This window comes from Labrus bergylta, chromosome 4 (assembly GCF_963930695.1).
Source record: "Labrus bergylta chromosome 4, fLabBer1.1, whole genome shotgun sequence".
In the NCBI taxonomy this organism is placed as follows: Eukaryota; Metazoa; Chordata; class Actinopteri; order Labriformes; family Labridae; genus Labrus; species Labrus bergylta.
The window spans coordinates 20,170,151-20,187,192 of NC_089198.1; the positions used below are offsets into that span (position 1 = coordinate 20,170,151).

Here is a 17,042-nt window from a genome sequence, read left to right on the forward strand (position 1 = left end):
TCCCCGTTCTACTCATGCATTCAGCCACACAGAGGGGAAAAAAGGTTTTAGGATGGAAAACTTTTTTTTGAATTTTTTTCAAGTGAAGTGCACTTGGTTGAGCAGCACATTTTATTGCTCCTAGCGAACATTGATAAATGTACGAAACAAAGAGAAACTACCTTTCTGAAAGAGAATGCACACCTTGTACATTATATGTATCTTGTTATGTTCCTATGCTATGCTAGTAGAAAACCATGTATAGGAGAACAGAGGGGTAACTATCTCTCTGTACAATGCATGAGGTAGGTGCTGCTGACTAACACACAAGGAGCAAAGCCTCTGATTTGTCAATTTATCATAGGATTTAATATTATGCATTCATAGTCTCATAAAAGACAAGGTATAGTTCAAGGCTGAATGAGGAAGATCATAAAAGAGAGACGATCACTGGAACTCTTGTTAGTTTTTAGTATAATTTACTCAGGATAAAAGTAAAGGGGACATAGGGGGGATTCATCAAATATGTGGAACAGTTGCTGTGATTTGACAGAACTTAAATTAATATAGATAACAGGAACACAATGTCTAACTTGAAAACAAAGTGGAAACAAAATTGGCAGTTTAGTGTGATTTTTATTACAAGCAAGACTTCCCCCCACTCTCCACCAAAAAATACTTTTCTCACTGGATACTGGGTGACCATGTATTTCAGAGTAGAAGCAGAAGGCGGAGATATAAAGAGCATGCACACACATATATATATGTGTGTTTTATTTTCTAGTAGCCTATATGAGAAGAGCCAGTCAGTGACAATGTGTTGTGCCTGCATGAGGCTGAGGTTCAACCCAATGAAGCACCGCTGTCCCCTCCAACTGCGTCCCCCCCAACGTCACCCTGGGACGATGATGCTGACAGTGATTGGTGACTGTGTCCTGCACTCCTCTCTCCTCCCTCCGTCCCTCCCATCCCCTGCTCCTGTGCTCCACTTTTATCTGGCCCCACTCGCTGCCCCTGGCTTTTAATGCAGAGCTTGGCTCACCATTAATCAAAGTCAGAGCCTCCCAGTGTCTGGCTGAGACAGAAGGAAAGTGAGAGACAGGGTGAAAAAGAGAGGAAGAGAGAGAGAGAGAAAATATGAGCTAAAGAGAGAGGGTTTGAAAGAAGCTGATGAAAGAATGAAAAGGCTTCTCTACCTTTGTAACATTGATCCACTGTGGAATACAGATGGGTTGAAGCATCATTTTACATTTCTGGCACAGACCTGAGAGTGTTTTCATTTTTGTTCAATGTGCAGTCACCATAATTGATACGATATGGTAAGGGGTCAGCACATCAAACATGCCTCTCTGCATTTATAAAGAGCACTCCTGTGATTTACTACTGTGCTTCCATAAAGTTAGGAGACAAATGATAAAGAATGGTCAAAACAGATAAGCCCTTACTTTTAGTGGTAAATGGAATTGATTTTCATAACGCTTTGTGTGTAAACTGACAAAAGTTTTTTTACATGTCCCCTCTTACTCACAGTACTCTCACACAATCATGGTATAGTGCAGTATCCATGCAAAGCAATTCCTGCCTGAAACATTGAGTTAAGAGTCTTTCTACGAAACGCTATGACACATGAATAGAAGCCAAGTCACCCCTTTGGCGTTAAAGACCCAAAAGACCCAGGGTCCTACATTTCCCATGCTATATTATTGTTTTTAGTTACTCCCTGCCTAGAGTAGACCTCAACTTTTAAACTTGTCTCCCTAAGTTTGTGATGCAGGCCTTCTGTTAAAAATGGTCATTCTCCAAGCCAAATTTACCATGATGACATCACCATGGTTCTTTTCTCAGATTTTAAAATCATCCTCAACAGCTGAGTGCAATACAAAAATAAGTTTTAACAGTCTGAGAAGTGTTCCCCAAGAAGCTGAACTTAATGTGTTAAATTGATTACATTCTTTTTTTTTTTTTTAAATAAATGCTTTCTTCTGTAGCCCTCATAACACAAAACAAGCAGAAATATTTGAAGACACCAACTCACACTTTCTGTTTCTACTCTTTCCTCTCTTATTCTAGGGATAGAGTAAATAGAGATGGTGGTCTGTGTTTTTTATGCAGCGGTTAAACCCATGTGAAAGTTTCTGCTTATTCTCAGTGAAATGATTGCTCATGGAAGTTGAACTATAATTGGTCAGCTAGACCTTAAACCAAAGCTCAACTGAGCCCTGTGCACATAGAAAAACACACAAGTGCACAAAAACGTAATCTCAACCACATATTCAAGTGGAGTTGCTGTTCCTCTATAGTCCACTTAGGGGGTCGTGCTTTAGGATGCTGGTTCACAATAAAGCAGTGCAGCCTCCTAATAGCGTCTCAGTGTCTCAGATGATGAGAGCAGCCTATAGTCATATGCTGTGCCTTTGTCAAAGGCACAGGTTTAACTACTCCCTGACCCATTAGCAGGGGCTCAGAGGGCCAAGCCAGCCATGACTGTATGGTAATGGGCCTCTCTCAAACATCATAAAGAGGGATCAGTTCAGCACCATAGAGTTCTGTCAAGGAACCAAAGTGGAAACTATCTTTAAAAAACATGCAGTATTATACATGAAGGACTGTGAACACAGCGTACATGGCATGAGCATATTCTCAAATACATAGATCACTCTCTCTGATCACTTACTACAATATATTAAGATATCAGAATTGACGAGGGGGCTAAGCAGCATTCAAGCTCACACTCTTATTTTAGCCTGCAGCTAATACCTCACTTTCTGGTTCAGGGACAGGATCCAACATTTATGAGAACAGGCATCAAATGAAATAAAAACGTTACCCGGAGAGAGCCTGAAGAACTACCTCAGATGATGAAACTCCTGGACACCCTGTCTCTGAAACTCAGCGGTGGCAATAAGAGAGAAGAAACAAGGAAAAAGGCAGAACCCCAAGAAACAAATGGAACGTCTCTTTAGCCTAAACTGAACAGACATAGTGAGTGGTGTCTTGAACACTCTATACAGATATCATGTCTGGTTGGAGAACCCTGCAGAGCTCAGATCTCTTCAATGCATCTGATTGTTCTGATTTCAGGAAAGTTACGTCTACATTTGTTTGCTCTGTTTTATGCAACCCACTGGGCGCATGTGTCCGTGGAGGGCGAGGATGGTGCTGTTTGCATTTCTGTGGGAATAGCTCTCTAAACAAAGCAGCTGAGTGCAGGATGATTGTTTGTAGATATACTTGGCATTCCGTGGTCTGAGGGATAGCTGGCACACGATCTAGGTCAAGAAGGCTGTGCCAGGCAGATCAGAGGAACTGCTGAGCCGGAGGATGTTTAAACAAGATAGTACCAGTGATGAGATGGGATTTTTAAGCTCATGTGTTGTTCATAAAACCTCCCATGCAAAAACCAGTAGGAAGTAAGAAGTGAGTGAAATACGATGAAGATGAACTACATGCTCCTTATCTGAAGTAGTGGTGGATCTAGGTTAAGTGTCCAGGATGGATTGCACAAGCAAAAATGACTGCCATTTCTTTTTTATCCGTTTAATCAATTCACTGGAAGCAGAAAGGGTCTCTACATTAAACCACAGTAATTCACAAAGAGACATTAAACCGCCATTTTTCAAAGCTAACATAGATAAATATGACTGAATTCAGGCCGGGCGTGAATTATTGTGTTAGAGGGGGCAGTATATATAACCTTTGTGTGTCTGTATCTATAAGTGTGTGTGTGTGTCTCCTGGAGAGCACCGGCCGTGAATGAACTTTTAAATCACACTATTGATCAGTGCTTCCTCCCAGACACACGCTGGGATCGAGGGCAGTTAAATGGCCTCTTCGGTGATTCCCACTAAATCCCTTCAACTTCCCCCTCACCTCCATTATTCCTTCCTCTGCTACTCCTCAACCACATTCTTCTTTTATCTCCTCTCACATTCGTCTTCCCATGGCCAGTTTACACTACGACCCTTCTTACTGCTGCTGCATTGCTGCTTTGTAGGAGTTCTCCCTTCCTTTTTTTCTTGCAGATCTCACAGTCAACAGTAAAGCTACGTTAGGTCACAACACATCAAGTCTCTTTTACGACAAACACAAACTTTCATTGGTAGTTTAAAGGTCAGTATCGCCTTACAGTTCTCTTACTGGTTGACAGTCTTAAGGTACTGAGGTGTAATAATGAACAATTCCTCTTATCAACAGTTTAAAATTAATGGCACGGTCCTGCTTATCCTCTTATGCCATTCCCTGTTGGTTATCAGAGCCGAGTAGAGGCAAGAAATACATTTTGGCAGAGATTTCTTCAAACAGACTACAAGTACAGACTTTTTAAACTACAAAAACTGAAGTTAAGGCTTTGACACACTGCCTTGTTTGGGTAATTATTAATAAGAAAAGGCAATATAAGAAGTCAATTTATAGGATAAAGTTTAAAATTGTTGAAGGGGTCCTTTAAACAGAAATGTATTGAATGTGACTGGCAATACATGGTCACAGTGATATTCTCATTCTCATCCTGAAATGAGTGCAGATAAGTACACACCAATTTACTTTCACATTAGGCGCAGACACATCCATGCATGTTATTTGTGAACGGGATGAGTGAGATGGAAAATAAATAGGAGGGTATGTGTTGATTAATTATTACCTGCCATGCAATTATATTCCTGATCTCCTCCATCATCCTTTTTAACAGCTGTGCTGAGCACAACAGCTCACGATAAAAATGGCTCACCTTGAAAAAGTAGAGCCAAGAGGGATTTGGAGGAGAATGTGCACAGTGCACTCTTTACCTTTAACGTTTCCCCATTCTTATGCGAATAATGAACTCTGCTTTTTGAATGATAGTCAAATGACTTTTCATGATATAAACACGTGTTAGCTTTTATTAGCCATTCCCATGCATGTCTTTTTTAATACTTAACAGTCTAAATCAGTAAGCTCTCTCCAGAATCACTTTTCCTGGACTGAAAATCTAAAAAACACAATTGCACTGACAGTATTACACTTCATCTTTCACATTCATCTGTGCACCTGTGCGTTCCCTTATGTGCATAAACATGGCCGTGTCAAATAAACAAAGAAATCTGTCTATTCTACTGGTAGTCTTGGCTACGGCAGAGATGGAACATTAAGCAAAATTATTGTTGTGAATTGTTCATCTGTCTAGTCCAAACAGAGCCATCTTGTGCTTTTGTCTCATTGAGAAGTGCTAAAGTTGATTCTGATTGCTGCACAATCAAATGAATTTCACTCTTTTAGTTGTGGATGCGGATGGCATTTCACTGCTTTATTGTTGAGATGAAGGAAGCGTTTGGCTTCATATAAGAGCACAGAGCTCATGAATAGCAGCTGAACTGAAGATTTCTTTTGTATTAATTTGGATAGCAGCTTTTTGTTGTTGTATTAAAATTCATATCACTCGTAACAATTACAGTATATTGGGTTTGAATAGCGGACCGGTTTTGGTCATGTTGACTGTTATTGCGCTAAATTTCCTTGGTCCTCCAGTCCTCAGATTTTATTAAACACCAACACGTCTCTTGATTGCTACCTCATTTACATGGAACTTGCATTTTGTTACGCCACCTCTCTCAACCTTGCATCATGCGAGGGTGCAGTGCACAAAAATACCAAACGAGCGGACAAGCGAATGTCAAGGTTCCCTAAAATGGCAACACATTGTTTTTTTCTTAAAGCATCTCCCTTCATTAACCCATAAAAAAACAAAGCCCTGCCCTTTAAAGAGAATCTCTGCTTTAAGCTTTTTGAAGTGCATCATCAACATTCATCCCTTCTGGATACTTTTCAGCTGTCCCGCCAATGAAACCTTCTGTCGAAACTAGGAACAGTGCAATTACCTGGCTACAAAAGGCCATAGGGCTGGACACAGGCCTGGCAGATTACTGGCAGACACCTCATTACTGCTGTAGACTTCAACAATAGGCCTGGGCATTGCTTCTTCTACATCTATCTGTCAAGTGTGCTATTAGCCTGTCAAATGGGGACAGTCAGCACCATTAGGGCCACCCTGATAATCAGACCTATTTACTTCCTCATTTTCCTCTCCTTCACTGTCACAGCCTGGCCAAAAAAAAAAAAAAAAAAAAAAAAAGAAGAAAAAAGGGCCGCATTTCTCCATCCAGCCTCGTCTTCGCTCCCACTCCCTCTCTGGACTCATTTTCAGACAAAGACAAGTTCAGTTCATTCTTCTGAGAATCGTAATCAAATACGGTAAGCCCTCCGCCAACTGAGCCAAATTTAATTTCAGAATAAAGTCCTACACAAAAGGGATCTGGACAGAGCAATTTCTTTACAACTGGTGTTCTGTGATTTATATGAAATATGTTCTCTGAGAGTCTATGACTTGTTTAGGACTTGGGACTTGACTCTGCACCTGAGACCAAAGACTTGAGACTTTCTTGTGACCTGTAAAACAATGACTTTATCCCACCTCTGGGTGAGATATTCTAAGACCATTTCTTCCTTGCCTTCACTGATTCTGATATTTAGACTGAGTGATAAATAGTGTGATCAGATGTTTATACTGTATTGTTGGAAAATCCTAGATTGCTGATGGTTTGCTAGCTTTTGTCAATTACTAATGTTGCATTTCTTCTAGAGAGACGTTGTTGTTTGTAATCATCACACAACTATTGACTTTAAAACAGTTAATTTTAAGAATATGATTGATTTGTTTTTGTTTTGAATGATTGCATTGACATCATACTTTCCAAGCCCTGATACCGGATGAACTGAAAAAATTTTAAAAAAAGACTTGCAAAAGACATTATCCTCGACCTGTCATCCGCATTGGCTGAGCTCAGGTCGCATCACTGGCACAGTTACAAGATGAGCACACACATGCAAACTGAGAACGAGAAAGAGAGAGTGATAACAGGATGAAGGTCGTTTTCATTGGCTGGGCTCAGATCCATCATCAGCAAAGTCAGAGGATGCACACACATGCACAGTGGAACATATGGAAAGAGAGACAAGCAGAGAGAGTGAGCGAGAGGGAAAGAGAGAGGAAGGGACACAAAAGTGAAGAATTTACACAAAGAGACTGTTGAAGTACAATTCTCCAGTTGCTCTCCTCCAATGTGACAATCAAGAACTGAACAATGTATACGTTTGAACCTTAATAGATTTTTTACAAAGGCTAAAGTTGAAACTTTTAGTTTACCACATTATCATTGGATGTCGCCTTGACTGCCATTTGAAATCTTTAAGTTTGGTATCTTTGCTGCTGCCATGTTAGTTTTCTGGAGTAGCCTACATATATTGACAAGAGGGCCGTGCTAGAGAGGAGCTGAACAAGCTACAACCATCGCTGATGTTTAGCTAGCTAATGAGCTAGCATGTTTCCCATAGAATCAAAGTTGTTTTGTGATGGTGGCTGAGCAGAGTTCTCCCAAGTGAGTGAGTTATTTGCAGCCTCAAGTGTCAACTCAAGGAACTGCAAATTTTGGCACTTCTGCATTGGCTTCATTTCTCATCTTTAGTTCAACGCGTCAACAAAGAAGATTTGTCTTTGCCGGTCACATATGAGAGACACAGAAAAAGAGAAAGATGAATCTGTTTTTTTTGTTTTTTTTTCATTCATCGATCAGGATAGTGACAGTGTGTATGGTGTATAAGTGAAGATTCACAGACAGGTTTCAGCTGGAGGGCAGCATTCCGTGAAGAGAAACGTACTGACTCACTGTGCGGCATTGCTATCAAAACAAAGTCTCATTACACAAAGACCAAGAAAAAAACAACTCGGAGACGTGTCAGTCTGTGAAGCAACCAGCCTTCAACCGCCAGATGACAATCTCGAAAAAGAGCTTCCATAACTGTCTCCTGTGTTGTTTTTGGATGGATGCTTACCTTCACCAGTGTCAAAAAAAAGCAAGTATGTCTGGAATGCCCAAAGGGATATGCAAACAGGGGCTATTTCTATCATCGCCTTTGATTTGTAAATAAACTACAAAGCAGAGAGGTGTGTTGCAGTGATTGCGCTTGTCCTGCCACAAAATCTAACATGCTGAGTCTTGGCTGTGGGTTTGTACTCCTCCATGGTGTTTTCAAAAGGGAAAGCTTTTACTTTGATTCAGGGATGGAAGGCTCAGAATGAGAGCATGTATGTATAACTTTCACTAAACCAGCTGGCCCCGCACTCCCAGCCTTAAAGTCATTATTCACGCTGGAGCGACGTGAAATCTTAGGAGCCCTGAAGTCAGCTTTGCCAAGAAGTAAGACTCTGAAATGCACTTTTGCAAAATGATGGCGCTTTGAGGGGAAATGATTCACATTTATGCAGTAATAGTAAAATCTTCCATTTCACAAATGCAGAGTAAAAGAACTCTACTTAGGCAGAAGGGAAACCAGATTTCTAATGGTAAGAAGAGATTTAAAAGAACCCTGACACTAGCTCTTAAAGTTGCATGATGAATACTATTTTTGCAGCACTTACCAGCCTGGTTGGTGGTGATGTCTATGGACACATGCTGGGCAGGGTACGGGCTCTTGTTGCTGACTCCGTTAACAGCCTGGATCTCAAAGCTGTAGAGGGTGTGAGCCCACAGGTTGCTGATGAACACCCTGGTCTCAGTCAGACCCAGCTGTCGAGGAACAAAGTCCACGTTGTCGTCGCAGTGGGAGCAGGAGCGCCGGTCAGCGTGGCACTTCTTGCACACTATGTTGTAAACGACGTCACCTCGGCCGCCTGTCTCCCTGGGAGAGTGCCACTCCAGGATCACAGAGGTTTCGTTCACAATCGAGATCACGTTCCTGGGGCTGGATGGGACACCTGTAGATACACAGAAAACAAAAAAGAATGTAGGAAAAATGCAATAGTAGCTACTTACCTTGACAGCTTAACACATTTCTAATCAGAAAGGCATGCTGTAATGATGCAAAAAGCAAAATAATGAATGCAAAATTATTTAAGTAATCTGCTTACTGTTAGGTCAATTCAGTCTATTAAGAACCCTGTAATAAATGTAAGTGTTGTTATCCAAAAGCAACTTGTCTTTTCTGCTCTTTTCCTCCATTGTCAGCACATTGGGATGCTAATTTATTCCATTCACACCCAGAGAGATCAAACAGTGAAACGTTTGTGTCTATCAAACATTGGTTATTTAGCAAAATGCAGTGTTGCATGGAGCGTTCTTATCCAAGTGGCTCTGGAGATTCACGCTACCATTCACTCCCTCGTAGCCTGCAGCTGGAGCAGAACCTCAAAGACGACATTCAGAAAGAAATCAGGAATTAATGAAAACTATTGTTTTGCTTGAGTGGTGGCTTAATATCAGGGTGCAGAAAAGTGGCTTGTTTAGCCTCCCGCAATTGGAGCGCAATTCTTAAAGAGTCGAAATCTGTTCACATTGCAGTGTGGAATTTTTTTTTTTTTTTTGCTGAGATTGCGGGTCCCCGCGGCTGCTCAGAGGCGGCTCTTTCTTCTCAGATAGCAGACTCTGCAGATAAAGCAGAAGCTCGCCAAAGCCCTTAGTCAGTGAAGCTTAGGTTAAGTGAGGCTGCCCTGCAGAGCTGATCTGGTACCAATTCATCCTCCATAAAGCCTGACCTTTATCATTAAAGAGAAGTTTAACCGACCCACCATTAGACTACTGTGAAACTAAAAATCCACTCAATGGTAGAAACACTCCAAGGAAATGCCCAGCTCACTCACATACTGTATTTCCTTTCCTCTCCTTCTTTTTCCTGCCTATGTAACAAGATAAACATGTATAGATTCTAAAGCATTGTATGAAATAACACTTGAGTTTCCCATTGCTGTGATCACAGAGCAGATAGTAATTTCAGTCAACACAGACACAATTAATCATTGTTGCTATAAAAACCCCGGGGAACCCGGTCTAAGCGCTAGAAAACACAAGGGTGAAGGAATGGCTTTGAAACTGCTGCGACCTCAGCTCAGCGGCTCGACAAGAGAGAGGTCAGTGACAGGAAGGGCGTGACCTCTACAGCGTGATTATTATGGTCTGGGGTAGAGGCCAGCCAGTGCTCCAGATATATGGTCAAATGGAACATAATTTGGTCCTTGGATGCTTTTAGACGTGTTACAGTGGAGGGAAAATATGGGGAAAAGTGCATGTGTTGGTTGGAACAGGCCATAGAAGGATTTGGCAGCACTTTAGCTTTCCTCCCTTGGGGACAGAACAATAGGCACTTCTCATGTGTTGCTCCTACTACTTCTATCTTCTGTATCATCCATCACTTTTGTGCACCTGCCCCCAAACTATACTAGGGGGGAGTATGCACATCTGCTTATGTGGAAAATGCATGTGAAACAAGCACACATGCCTACACTATCTGTTTTCATGTATTCACGTCTGCAGAATCTATCAGTATAAGAAACATGCTGCCTGGCTGTGGTGTGAACAAGGCGTCACACTCTTTTCTTCCCCAATTACAGCCAAGCTTCACACATGCAGGGATGGCTCAAGAAATCAGATGTGACTGCCACTTAGCCAGTGATTTGCAGGCTATTACAGCAGCCCTTGGCTGTTTTAATTTGCCATAGGATTTAATTTGTCGAGAATGTTACTTACAGGCTCTCAGCTGGCATTAATTTAGCCGTGGCAGTCGGATTTGTTAGAGCTCCACTACATGTTGCTTTCACTTTACTTATCGGAACAAATTGTCATCTCCAAGCAGCTCATGTACTTCCTTTAACATGTACTGTTTAACAGTGCAATCACAATAACCCATGCAGAGTGTCAGGTCATTTACACAAGGACAATGAGGACAAAGCAAGGCTCATGTTTGATATTTTGTTCAGTATGGCAGTTGAATAAATCACAACATGGTGTGGGAGGAGTGTAACTATGACCCCTGCAGTGACTGATCATATCTCATCCTCTGGTCACACTATTGGTTTCATACTCTTTATACAGCCTTAACAACCATAGGCGCACACGGTAATACAGGCTAAAACTCTGAACAGGAGAGTGAAGAAATTCATGGAAACAAATATGTTTGTGCAGAAAGCACAGTACAGTAGGCCTGTAGATTCTAAGCATAACAAAGCAAAGGAGGGTTAAATCTGAGAGATGGTTAAAGTCACCTTGTTTCGTCATGGTTATCTTCAATATAAAGCACATTGAGCTTACCTGTAAAAAAATGTGCTTTATAAATAAACTTCTATTGTACTGTATTCTATTCTATTCTATGTTCACATTAAAATTGAAAACACTTTCAGTAAAAGCTCTTGCAGAAACTATTTGTTTGGTCGAAATATCTTATTTTAGCTGCTTACAAGGTTTAATAATCTGAACATTTTGGTCAAAAAGCCTATTAAAGCCTAAATAATGGTATTCAATTATCTTAAAAGCTAGTCATATTTCCAGATATTCCTCTTAGATTAAACAAAATAAATGAAAATTCTGCTAAACCTCGTCTTATTGTTTTCTATTTTTTAAATGCATATCAAATCTCATCATTTCAAACCACTATTTACAATTGTATACTTCTTATTCACACAAGCTGAGTGCTTATGCTGATTGAAAAACAAATAGTAGCAGAGGTTGCTGACGTTTTTTTTAACAGGTAAAAGTGTTAAATGGGATTGGTAAAAATAAGAATGGGCAGATCACCTCCAAATTAAAAACATATTTTTCTCATCTGGACATGTGCAAATAGCATCCAGAAAAAAATCATACTTTTTTTTTCCAAACAATATCATATGCAATTAGTCAAAGTCATTTCCCATATCTTACCCTCATGTAGATGTATGATTATTTTAAGGAATTGTCTGTCTTGGGACTCCCAGACTGATAGGTATGCAGAGCTGTCCTGCTATTGAGCATGCTTCAAGTCACCACCTGTGTTGCAAAAGACCCCGGCGCAGTTTTCTCCCTCAGCTGCTAATGTAAGGGGTGTCCCAGTGCCCAAAATAAACACTTCAGCACTTTGTTTACTCATCTACCCTTTGAATAGACTGGGGCTAGCGCTTCTCCTCTTTCAAACTGTTTGTTTTTCATGATGTGAAACAGGCCTTGAGGGACCAACAGAAGGTCCCTGTGTGGAGATACTGATCACAGCCAGAGGAGCTGAGAGGAAGAAAGAAGGGCTGTGTGGGTTGGTGAGACATGAAATAAAACATGTTATAAGGACTAATAGTGTCTGCCTGAGAGATAGAGGAAGTCATAGACTGTGAGTAGTATTGTGTATGTCCGCATGAATATATGGCAGCTCTTCTCGTCTAAAGGATAATCTACCCACCAACATTACTCACAACAGTAACTCTAAACATTGAATGTCTCTGACTATGCATGAAAAAGCTGGAGATGGTTTCATTTTTGTACACATGCACACATTTAAAACAAAGGTCTGGAGTATTATCTCCGCCTATACACCACAAGGATTAGAGAAGGCCAGACAAATACCTTGCCTTAGCTCCATTTACAACTGGAATACTGACAGAGGAAACCGGCAAGCGGACTTCTGTGGGAAAAAGCCTCAACTTACACCAGAACTGACAACGAAGTTGATGTGGGGGGAAAAAAAAGAAAAAGAATGGAGTGTTTATGCCCTTTGATGGCTCACTTCTCTTTCTCTTTGAAAAAGGAACAAGGAGAGAGGAGAGACGGTGAAAAGGAGAGCAAAGACTAAGAAGAAAAAAAAAATCCAAACTGGATGATGAGGAGAATGGAAAAGCAGATAACCCCGTCCTTTCAGTTAGGAATTCTGTTGGGTTTTGTTTGTGTTGCCAGGCGGCGTAGACAGTGTTTGACAGGGCTCAAGGAGATTTTCAGGGGATAGGCCACAGATATGAGAATTGAGGGAGAGCCACAGAATTCAGGGGCAATGTGGTACGGATCAGGAATGTAGAAACCCTTCAGTACCAAAACATTTTACCCCCTTCTCCCTATATTTATGTTGATTCAATAACATTCCGAAAGATTTTCCCCACGAGTTGCTTGGTTGCTGGCAGTGGTAGTTTCCAAAATGTAAATGTGCATAAACAGCATGTTTTTTTTGTACAACATAGCGATGTAATGTGGCTCACTGTCCTGGATTACTCTGGGATTTTGTCGAAGTCCCTCGGAAAATTCTTCTATCAGTCATGCCTTCCGAGGACAAAATAAAACCTACAGATTTAAATCATTCCTCCCGATTTTTTGATGGATCTTTTCCCTGCACATCTCTGTTGTTATCTCTTGCTCCCATGATTTTTTTTCACACCGTTTCTCACGCAAGGATGCTTCATCCCTTCTCCTCTATGGACCAATCAGCAGTTGTTTCACTGTACACTATGCCAGTTTCCACTCTGCTTGTCTTTCTTCCCCTCTGACTCACACATTCAGAGAAAACCACTGACCTGGCTTAAAGGAGTTGGATGACCTCCCCCTAGCACACCATTCTCACATGAACATGTTATATGTTCCTTTTTCACATGTGCACACCCCACAGGAAGTTACAGGTTCATCAGGCTGGGGGCTGGAGCCTTGAGAAAGCACAAAGGGCTGCGGTGCAATGCATTCCACTATCCCAAAGACCAATTTGCCTTCAAGCTGTGAGACAGAACGCTCAGTGTTCCTCCCCTTAGGCATAGCTGGAGTCAGCACAAGACAGGAGATTGGGGAAAAAGGAGGGGCAGGAGTTGGATGGGTTGGTTTGAAGTGCATCCCAGGCCTGGCATATCCCCGAGAGAAAAGAGGGGAGAGGTATAGCTTGAAGCACCCCGCTGACAGAGCCAGGCGCTGGACAATCCATCAGCAAGCTAATCAGACTGATCTGGAGCACACAGGGACTCACGCCTGTGACGCCAGCAAGAAGGGCTAAAGCTAAAGCTTCTGCAGCTAAAGATTGGCCTGATTTAAGCTACTCCACCAGTGCTCTTCTCAGAACCTGAAGTATTAAAGAGATTCTTACTGGGATGATCTCACTTCCCCCCACCCCTCACCACCACCACTGCTACCACCAGCCCCCACCCCAATGCCCTGCTGTGATCTAGGGCACTTTATACATTGAGTTTACTACTGTATGGTTGCTCAATCAGAGAAGGCTTGTGCTACTGCTAAATAATTCTGTTGTCACAAATTGTGGAGTAATGTATGCTGGTTTAAGATGCTAAAAGTGATAGTTGAAGACATAATTCTCAGTAGGACATTTCAAATGAATGTATAGTAAAAAAAAATAATTTCAAAGAACTGACACAAAGTTTAATGTGATGAATATTTTACTTTGAAACATGCATACAAGTATGTACCCTTTACCCCCTTTTCATTGTCATTACAAGTATAAAGCCTTTTACGATGCACTTTAAAATACAAATTTTAGCAGATTAACCATCGGATATTTTAATATTTGAAATATTATGGGTTTTTTCAGCTGATGAATGCAGAATAAATTGAACGTAAAGTTAGCTGACTTGCTGATGAAGCTAATATAGGCTCCAAGTGTTTGATAAAAACGCATGAAACATGAGTCTAAAGAGTCATCAGCTATAGCTATGATGTAAAAATAAGTTACAGGGACTGTTTGTTTTCAGTTAGTAGTAAGCTTGAAATGCTAACAATTGCAGTTTAGATTACAGCAAATACACATTTTATTTTATCATTCCTTAAACTTTTGGTGCTGTGTTTTTGGATATTGAAGTGCAAAGAAAGAAGTCACCAACCTCAACAATCTTAAATAAGAGTGTAGTTCCTTTAGAGCCCCCCAGAGCCAAAAATGCTTAAGTGACCTGCTGTGTCTATAGAGACACTATAGCTATGATTGGAATATGTATGTTTTGGGGAGGGGTTTTAGCTAGCAGAGGGGAAAATATGGTTGCAATAGTGGGATTTTTTTTCTAACAATGTTTAAATCCACAAATACCCCACCCTAAATGTTAAGATATTAAAAAGACAGAAGTTGAAAACAGAAAAAGTAACACAAGCTTCATTTAGAAAATGCACAACCGGCATAGAGATTGCTTGTGGGAAATTCAAGGCCTCAAGACGCTGTACTTGATGGAGCGTTCACTGATTCTGCAGAGAGCTGTGTCGTATACCATGGGAGGGTGGGGGAAATCTCAAGGTGAAAGTGGTGTGTCATCCGTTGAGAACATCCAAAGCCTAAAGGTGTTGATGTCTACACTTGGGACGCGTTCAAGCAGTCAGTCAAACAGCTGTGCTGCATTTTAGTTCCTCTTCTTTAAGGAACTTATTCAGTGTTAAAAAGGAAAATAGAAGTCCGTTAAGTACATGTTAGGCTGTGAAGGCTACACTTACCAATTAGCAAAAAGACTGTAGTCATGAGCCTGTCGCTGAGGCCAATTAAACAGGTCCACGTGAAAATATCTAAACCACACTTATAAGGCTTCAAGTTTGCTGTTTGGGAAGAATGAACAAATAAGACACTCCCCAGGGGCAGCAAAAAGAAGAAGTAAATAAACTTTTTGGGGCCCTAACGGCGCTTTCCGTCTGCGTAACTGTGTGTCAGCAGGGACTGCACGAAAAGCTTAGCATATTGCTTTAACATCATATTAAGATAACTATGATGCTGTGAGAGGCCTTATTGGATCTCCAGCGGATAACGGCAGGACAGTGTCGAAGATTCGCAGCATCTGCCTGAGTAATTAGGACTTCGGGGGATGATAGCAGACAGAAGGAAAGAACAACAGCGAGGAAGAGAGACGGGGAGCGGGAGATAAGCGAGGGGAAACATAGAAAGGAAGCCCGTTGCCACTGTAATGGAGATGTCACAGATGGAAACCTTGCAATTTGATTATTAAAACCAGAATTAGAAGCAACTCGCCATCCTGATGCTACCACACATAAAGGTTTTATCAGAGTAGAGGAAAATCAGCCCCATAGCTGTCAGAGCCTCATAAACACAACCAGTATAATCCATATTGATGTAAAAATACACGTACAGAGAAAATGGATATTGTGCATGGACTATTATACACGTGGATATTACAGGTGCTTATCCAACAAGGATGCAAGTGCATGACAGTGTTGTGGGGGGGGGAGTACTCACTGGTGCAGGGTTCATCTGGCTGATCAGCATCGCCTCGGTAGTAGCCGTTGCGGCACACACAGATGGTAGCAGCCTCAGCTGTGGAGCGGCTGTTAGGAGGGCATTGCAGACACAGACCTGGACCCTGGGTGGACTTGAAGGTGCCCGGAGGACATGCTGTGGGGACAGAAAATCATGTCAGAAAAAGTAATGGAAAGAACGCTGAATAGCAGACCTCTAGGGCCTCTAACAGATAATGTTTAGCATAGAAAACAACTAATTCAGAGGAAAGAAGCAGCACACACATAACCCATACATCATCACAAATTTAGATTTTAAATGACAGAGGTCTAAAAAAAGTGAATCAGGTTTATGGCCAATATGGTTACATATATAAGACATTTGTCTTGTTGTTAGTGGTGTAAAAAATCAAAGAACAAAAAGAAGTGGCTATTGAACAGAAGTACTACCTCTATCAAGAAACTCAAATACGAGGAAATAAACAATAAAGAATAAAACAAATAAAATAAGATAATACTGAATGTGTGCAAATGGAAGAGCTTTACAGTTGTAGAGAAAGCGCAAGGTGATGGTTAGTGCAAATATCTTCCAACAGTATAACATTTGTTTATCTGTTTATTTAGTTGTTAAGCTCTCCATTAGCTGTACCCTAAAGCTCTGCTCAGCTATTCTTCCTGGGGTCCAAATGAATGTGCAGCCTGATCAAGTCAGATGTATAGATTGTTTATTACAGAACTTTAGAGGAAGTTTCTAACCTCTGGAAAAAACTGGGATTACCTGTGTTTTCAGTCTGTATGCTAACCAAAGTAACTTGCTGCACAAAGCAGCTGTGTATATAACACATGGAAGTGGTACTCATCTGCTGATCTCACGCTTAGCATGAAAGCAATTCTACACCTAAAGTAAAAAAAATATATCCTAAAACATATTTAAAAAAAATATCCTAATGGGCAGAATCAGTAGACTTTGTCTTATTCATTAAATTCCGATCGGAACGTAGGGAGACGCATCAAACAGCAAAGAAGTCATATAACCTGTTTCTGTGCCCTTTTTCATCTACACTACTTTTTTTCCAATCCACAGGGAAAAGGCCA

At 41.1% G+C, this 17,042-nt stretch overlaps 1 protein-coding gene across 2 annotated transcripts in view; it reads right to left on the reverse strand.

Annotated features, from left to right (window-relative positions):
• Positions 1-17,042, reverse strand: part of LOC109995558 (ephrin type-B receptor 1-B) — a 151,463-nt gene that overhangs the window by 46,198 nt on the left and 88,223 nt on the right. For both annotated transcript variants that reach the window (XM_020649312.3, XM_020649310.3), the window contains exons 4-5: positions 15,949-16,104; positions 8,429-8,764 (exon numbers count right to left, since the gene is read on the reverse strand). In XM_020649312.3, the coding sequence (XP_020504968.1) occupies positions 8,429-8,764; positions 15,949-16,104 (492 nt within the window). The remainder of the gene's footprint in view (positions 1-8,428; positions 8,765-15,948; positions 16,105-17,042) is intronic.